The 8259-nt window shown below is 37.6% G+C and overlaps 1 protein-coding gene across 1 annotated transcript; it reads left to right on the top strand.

Moving 5' to 3' along the window:
• LOC132296339 (uncharacterized) lies at positions 1-1416 on the top strand. The gene has a single exon (XM_059794550.1). It carries the CDS (start codon positions 1-3, stop codon positions 1414-1416), a length of 1416 nt encoding a protein of 471 aa, XP_059650533.1.
• The last annotated feature ends 6843 nt before the right edge of the window (positions 1417-8259 follow it).

The raw sequence follows: 8259 nt of genomic DNA on the forward strand, positions 1-8259 counted from the left end.
ATGGATGAAGGCCAAGTTATTAACAAAGCTCCTGGATTTGAAGGTTCTAACTATGACCCATGGAAAACTAGAATGGAAGCTTTTTTGATGTCTCAATCCTATGATGTGTGGCATGCTGCTATACATGGTGTTGTTATTCTGAATCCTGAGAATCCAACTACTAAAGATAAGCTAGCTATAGCTAATGATGGGAAGGCGAAACATGTTCTTTTTTATGCCTTAAAGCAACAGGAGTTTACAAGAGTTAAAAATTGCAAAACAGCTAAGGAAATGTGGGACTCTCTTCAAGCTGCTCATGAAGGAAATAATGTTATAAAAGAGAACAAGATTCAACTCTTCAAGGTGCAATATGAAGTTTGTAAAATGGAAGAAAGAGAGACAGTTGCAGAATATATGTTCAGAATTAATGATCTTGTGAACAACATGAAAGCCCTTGGTGAAGACATTAAAGATTCTGATGTATGCAAGAAGATTCTCAGGTCTCTTACTTCTAGATACAATGCTAAGGTTACTATTCTCGAAGATAGAGACTTATCTAACATGAAGATTGATGAACTTCAGGCTTCACTCACAGCTTATGAGATGAGAATTGGTCATCCATCCCTACACAGAAGAGAAGCAGCTCTCAAGGCCAAAGAAGCTGTTGATGAAGCGGATTCTAAATTTGAAGATGATCTTGAAGATGATGAAGTGGCTTACCTTACTAAGAAATTTAGAAAATTCAGGTTTAAGAAGAAGTCTCAGGTTCAAAATCTTACCTGTTATGGCTGTGGAAAACTTGGTCGTGTTGTGTCCAATTGTCCTGTTTCTAAAGGACAGCCTCAGAAAAGGTTTAAAGAACCAAACAACAAGAAAATATTTGGAAGGAAAGCATTGTTGTCTGATTGGGAAACAACTCCAGAGGAAGAAACAGTTGAAGAAACTCAAGGAGATGAATGCTTGTTCATGGCTATTCTTGAAGCACCACAAGATGCAATTAAAGTTGAAGAAGACAGTGATGTAGAGATTGAGGAGATTCTGGAAGAATGTGAAAGACTTGCAGTGAAGTGTAATCAACAGAAGTCTCAAATTAGAAAGCTCAATTCAGAACTGCTAAAGTCAAGACAAATTCTCATTAAGCACTTCAAACTAAAGTTATCAACCCTGTGCTTAATCTCTCTTATCTTTCAAGGTTTGCTTAAGTCTCAGGTTAACACTCAGTGGTCTACTAAGAGGTGCAGAGAAGAATTGTCTCTTATACTTGAAGGAAGGTCTTTGAAGATGGCTGAAATTTGGAAGCAATCTACCAAGCAAATTGGGAAGACTGGAATTGGTTATGTGTGTGATTCAGCAGCAAAGATCAAACAAAATCAGTTTGTTTTTGTTAAAGCTACAACAGGTGAAGTGTATGCCAAGTTCCCTATCATAAAAACTTGATCCTCTTGACAACAAGGTAAGTTTCAATCAAGGAGATTTTGTCACCTCAGCCATGAGAAACTACAAGATCACTAAGATGTATGTGAAGAAGTCTGACTTAACTCTTGCTCAAAAAGCCAAGGATAAAGGGTTATTGGTAAAGTCTAAAATGATATGGATCCCTAAGAAGTTGAACTCTGTGAGTCTTCTTGTGTACACAACTTTTAAAGCTTGTAATTCACAGGATAAATGGTATGTTGACAGTGGTTGTTCAAGACACATAACTGGTGATAGTTCAAAGTTTAATTCTCTAAAGCAGTTTGATGGTGGAAATGTTATATTTGGAGATAATCAAAAGGCTAAAATTGTGGGTATTGGTACTGTGACCAAGATTGAAGAATTACCTGAAATGCAAGAAGTTCTACTGGTTGAAGGACTTAAACATAATCTTCTCAGTATGAGTCAATTGTGTGACAATGGAAAGGAAGTATGCTTCAATAAAGAAAGATGCAAAGTAGTTGATCTTAAATAAAAACAAGTTCTATTCTCAGCATGTAGATCTTCAGGGAATGTGTATACTGTCACTGATGAAAGATAGCTCACTCAATGCAACTTAATAAACTTATGATGAAGCTAAATTGTGGCATAAAAGGTTAGGACATCTTCACTCAAAAAACCTGTCCAAGATTCTGAAGCTGAAAGCTGTCAAAGGGGTGTCTGAGGTCAGTTTCAAGGATGATCATCTCTGCGAGGCATATCAGCAAGGTAAGCAAACCAAAGTCTCATTTCCCTCTAAAGAGATTAACACCTCAAGGGCTCTTGGTTTGATACACATGGACCTGTGTGGTCCTACCAGAACCACAAGTATTGGTGGAAGTAAGTATTTCATGCTCCTCATTGATGATTTCAGCAGAATGGTGTGGGTTTATTTTTTAAAAGAAAAGTCTGAGGCAATTACTCATTTCATCAAGTTTGTTAATCTTGTGGAGAATGAAAGAAACTGTACTGTGAAGAAACTCAGGTCTGATTTTGGCTTAGAGTTTACTATGAAAGAATTTGAACACTATTGTGATGACAAAGGAATCAAGAAGGAATTTTCTACTGTTGCTACACCTCAACAGAATGGAGTTGTGGAGAGAAAGAACAGGACTATACAAGAAATGGGGAGAATAATGTTGCTTGAAAAAGGTTTAGCAAAGGGATTTTGGGTAGAAGCTGTGAACACTGCTGTATACATTATAAACAGAGTTCTTCTTAGACCAAACTCAACAAAGACACCTTTTGAGCTGTGGTATGGAGGGCCTGCAATTGTACACTATTTCAGGATATTTGGCAGCAAGTGTTATGTACTTAATCACATTGATAACCTGGGGAAGTTTGACTCAAAAGCTGATGAAGGTATATTTTTGGGTTACTCTACAAAAAGCAAAGCCTACAGATGCTATAATCTTAGGTCCTCTAAAGTGGTCGAATCAATCCATGTGAAATTTGATGAGAATCCTCAACTGACTATATCTGAGGATAGTTGTAATTCAATTGGCTCAAGTGAAACCAATTCTTCTGTAACTCACCCTGAGGATTTAAAGGAAGTTACTTATCCAGTGTTGCAGAAGTAAGTTCAAGCTGAAAACATAATTGGCTCACCAAAGGCTGGAGTTCAAACAAGAAGTAAGAAGCTACTTACTGAGTTAGAAGCTGAAGATGGTAAAGAATACAGTCACTTTGCAATGTTGTCTTCTATTAAACCTAAATCCTACTTTGAAGCTCAGAAGATTGAGGATTGGGTTGTAGCCATGAAAGAAGAGCTTGATCAGATTAACAGGAATGATACTTGGACACTTGTTCCTAGGCCTGCAGATAAGAATGTAATTGGCACTAAATGGATTTACAGAAATAAGCTGAATGAAAAAGGGTCTATTATCAGGAATAAAGCAAGGTTGGTCTATAAAGGCTATTCACAGCAAGCTGGTATTGACTATGATGAAACCTTTGCTCATGTGGCCAGAATGGAGTCTATAAGAATGCTATTGTCCTTTGCATGTCACAAATAAGTCAAAGTGTACCAAACGGATGTCAAATCTGCTTTTCTGAATGGAGATCTAAATGAAGAAGTTTATCTAGAGCAACCTGAAGGTTTTGAAGATTCTAGATATCCTTCACATGTATTTAAACTGAGTAAGGCTTTGTATGGCCTCAAACAAGCTCCTAAGGCCTGGTATGAAAAACTTCATCAGTTCCTAATTGAACAAGGCTTTTATAGAGGCAAGGTTGATGACATATTGTATGTCAGAATTCATCAAGAACAATTTCTGATTCTACAAATCTATGTAGATAACATCATGTTTTGTCGATCACACATTTTTTTAGCATCAGAATTTGCCAATCTCATGAAGACCAGGTTTGAAATGTCACTCTTGGGTACTCTCATATATTTCTTAGGCTTGCAAATTGCTCAAACATTCAAAGGGATCTTCATTTCACAACAGAAATATACCTCAGAGTTACTTAAGAAATTCAACATGAGTGATAGCAAGTCTGTTTCAACACCATTGTGTCCCAACACCAAGCTGTCACTTGATTGTACTTCCGAGCCAGTTCCTTCAACACTATACAGATCTATCATTGGGAGTCTACTATATCTCACAGCCTCAAGACCTGATATAATGTACTCAGTAGGGTTGGTAGCAAGGTTTTAAAGTATCCAAAAATGTCTCATCTTCAAGCTGCCAAACGAATTCTCAGATATATTAAGGGTACAATCTCTTATGGTTTACACTACACCTACTCATCTACAATGTCTATAGCTGCCTTTCCAGATGCTGATTGGGGTGGATCTTTACCTGATAGAAAAAGTACATCTGGTTGTTGTTACACTCTTGGTTCTAATGTTGTCTCTTGGCTCAGTAAAAAACAAAACACAGTCTCTTTATCTACTTCAAAAGCTGAGTATATAGCTGTTTCTCAGGCTGGCTCACAATTGCTTTGGATGCAGTCTACCTTGACAGACTTTGGACTTCACTTCTCTATGCCTCCCAAGCTCTTTTGTGATAATCAAAGTGCCATTGCCATCAGTAAAAACCCCACCTTACATTGGAAGAGCAAGCATATAGATATCAGGTATCATTTTCTCAGAGATAAAGTTCAAAAAGGCTTACTTGATATTACTTATCTTCCCACTCAGGATCAATTGCAGATATCATGATAAAACCACTTCTTCCTCACAGATTCTCAACCCTTAGAGCTCTTCTCAGGGTTGTTCCCCCACCTTTTTGAACCTCACATTGTTGGTCCTCCTCCCCTTTTCCTCTTCAATGTCAAAAAGGGGGAGACAAGGACTGAAATAAGGATAGTGTTAAGCTATTCTTATCAGTTTATAAGTTTTGGGTGGAATTATGTTTATTATCCTTATTATCTAATCTTCCATGGTTGAGGTCTTATTTCATTTCACATCAAGTTTTTGTCATTAAAGGCAAAAGGGGGAGATTGTTGGTCCTATGGTTCTCTAAAGACTTGTTTGTTTGTTAATGTCAAAAAGCAATAAAAAGGTGTTGGTTCAGTGAGTTTAAATGCTTGTCCATCAGCATTGTGGGTTATTATATGTTATGGGGCAGCAGTGTCATTTACATGAGTGTGGCAGATTCTTCTCTCCTCATTTAGCTAAATTGGATGTCTACAGCAAAATTCAGTATATAAGGATTTTGCAACAGGTACTTACAGGGGCAGTTTAGTACTTTCTCTGATGTATTCCATTAAGTCTCGTTTGCCTATTCAGCTGCATTGCACTGAAGAGCAGTACCTTAATCTATATTATGATTAATACAGCCTCAACATATGTAGTGTATTGCATGGTATATACAGCTGGTGCATGGGTGGTTTCTGAGCTGATCTGGTATAGTCAAGAGTGTGACACGTGGTGGTGGTCCTGAAATATTGTCCTCCTCCTATGATGTTGCAGAGCTTAGAGGCTAAGCAAAGAAATGTTCTTTAGTGTACCTCACCTATATGGTGCTTTTCTGTTGGTGCATAAGGTGTCACTGTATTGTATGGAATCAAGGGTAATATTGTCCTTTCACTGAGATAATGTCAGTAGGGCCCATGCATAATCATTGGTTGAAAGGTGACAGCTAGAGCTGAGATGAAATGCAGCCAATGATTTGCATTGTTCTTTATATATGCTATTAAAAGAGTCTCTAGGAAGTGAAGCCAAAAAAGATTACTGAGATTGTTATTGCAGCCAAGAACTCTCAAGAATAAATGTTGATCAATATTTTCTGAGCTAATTGATGATGATTCCAAGCTAGGAAAATTGATTAACTCATCTTCTGTGTGAATTCCTCCTACTGCAATACTGCTACTGTTGAAATTGCTGATGAAAGAGCTGGTTTGAGTAGTGAAATTTTGTTCCCTGCTACTGTTGTCAGTTTTGAAGACTTTTACAGGTATAATTAATGTTTTCACATTTGCTCACTACCTGTTTTTGAACTGAAACATGCTGAAATGAATTTTGGACTTTTGATCAGTTGTTAAGCTTGATTTTCTGCTGTTTGCTGTGATTCAAGTACAAAATGGTTATGGCTAGCTATGTTATGGACTATCTATGTGCTACCAAGTTTATTTTGATGAATCTCAGTTGTTAAAATTGACCATGATGCAAAATTTAGACAGTGCCTGATTGTGACCTTACAAAACCCCTATTTCAGCATAATAGTGTGCTGCTCAAGACCTGAGACTGAACCTTGATTGATATATTCATGCTATGCTTGATTTTTTAAAGTTATAAACATGAATAATTCAGTGAGTCAAGACTGTGGAAGCTACTGGTGAATTGATCTCGAAGGGAAATTCCAATTTTACCCCTCAAACCCTAGTTGCAGCAGTAGAGTGTTTTGGAGGCAATAATTTGGTGTTTTGTGCTGAATGATTTGTTTTCACTTGTAGAAGATATTGAACATTGTATTTACAACCTGTAATGATGTATGAGATGAGCTGTAAGAGCTTTGTTGGTCCTAGCAAGGGTGCTTAGGACAGGGGGAGTGTGTATGTGTGCTGAAATCATCTAGTGTATGTATTGGTTGTGAAAACTAGCTTTCATTCTTGTACTTGGGTGTGTGCAGAGGGTGAGACAGCTGAGTGTGTAACAAAATACATACAGCTAGTAGTGGACTTTATTGGCTAAAGCCAAAAACCAAGGTTTTCCCTTGTTGGAAGGGTTTCCTTGTAAATCTGTGTTAATGCTTGAATGTGTATTATCTACCTACTTTGTTGACTTGTAAAAAGAAAGTTTAACCAATTCACCCCCCTCTTGGTTCAACACTCATTTCCCTAATCAACCATCATATTCTCAAGGAAATTCTAGGAGTCCTGCTTTTGAAAAGAAAGTTTTGACCGCTCTAGGCACTCTAGAGGCGATTACTCAACCCAAGTAGGACAAATAGCTAGTACTTTAAATGCTAGAGAGAAAGGGAAAATGCCTTTGAATGCCCCACCAAAGCGATAATGTGTTGTGGAGACTCATTCCTCATCGGAAAGTCTTATAATAGACCATGTTAATGTGGTGACAACCTTGAGAAGTGGGAGAATCCTTGACAACCAAGTAGATGTGTCTAATGAAGAGAGTGAACCGGTGCAACCATAAGTTGACACCCGTCCCGTTTCACATTTTATTCCTCCTTCATTGCATATGCATGATCATTCAAATGAGAAAGTGTCAAAAATGATTTGCAAAATGATTTGAAAACTTCTTGTGTTGAAGAGACTTCAAGGAAAAATTCTGAAAAGGTTTTTGAACCGAAAGCTCCATTTCGGGATGCCTTAAAATGATCTATTTCAATTGACAAGAAAAAGGCCAAAACAAATGAAATTATGGATGTGTTTAGGCAAGTGAAGGTTAACCTTCCGCTTTTGGATGCAATCAAGCAAATTTCGGCTTATGCCAAGTTTTTAAAAGACTTATGCACCCAAAAGAGGAAGAACAAAAGCCAAACACCTAGGAAAGTGGTCTTAACCGAGCAAGTAAGCTCAATTTTATAGCATAACACTCTTCCAAAGTTCAAGGACCCCGGTTCACTTACTACTTCATGCATCATTAGTGATCATATCATTAATCGGGCTCTTCTAGACTTAGGAGCAAGTGTTAATCTTCTTCCATATTCGGTATATGTCAAATTAGGCTTAGGAGACTTAAAAATCGACGTCGGTGGTTTTGCAACTTGCCGACCGATCCATCAAAAAGCCTAGGAGTATCATTAAGGATGTATTAATTAAGATTGATAAATTTTTGCTTCCCGTTGATTTCGTTGTCATTGACACGGAACAAGTCCCGAATCCTAAGAGCCAAATTCCAGTAATCCTTGGCCGTCCTTTCTTGGCAACCGTGAATGCCAACATTAATTATAGGACGGGGATAATGAAGATCTCATTTGGCCACAGGAAGGTGAAGTTGAATATCTTCAATCCAACCCCCAATTCATTTGACAAGCATGAAGAAGTGAATGTTGTAGAAAAATATCATGACCATGAATGTGAAGGAATATAGTCTTTGTGTGAAACCAAAATTTCAAAAAGTTTATCTTCAACCCTGAATTCCAAGAAAGTTGTTTCAAAATCTTGTTTTGAAAGGGCATGGAAGCCCAAAGATCATGTTAACCAAGGACCAAAATTTCTTTTGAACCTAATCTGACAAGTTCTCTAGGGAACCATTTGTTGGGTGGAGTTCAAAGTACTTATCACCCCATTAAGGAGGGGATGCACTACAAGATGTTTGATCCGGGCTAAAAGAACCCAATGTCTTGCTAGAGACATTAACAACTAGTACATTTCGTAGGGTGTCATAACCCTATTCCCCCCTCATTTCTATTTTAAATT

This window comes from Cornus florida, unplaced genomic scaffold (assembly GCF_030987335.1).
Source record: "Cornus florida cultivar Cherokee Brave unplaced genomic scaffold, ASM3098733v1 CherokeeBrave_3.0.0_Hap2_Chr02, whole genome shotgun sequence".
Classification (NCBI taxonomy): domain Eukaryota; kingdom Viridiplantae; phylum Streptophyta; class Magnoliopsida; order Cornales; family Cornaceae; genus Cornus; species Cornus florida.

Bases quoted from the DNA above. Each gene is read 5' to 3' on its own strand.
- LOC132296339 (XM_059794550.1), top strand. From the start codon at position 1: ATGGATGAAGGCCAAGTTATTAACAAAGCTCCTGGATTTGAAGGTTCT.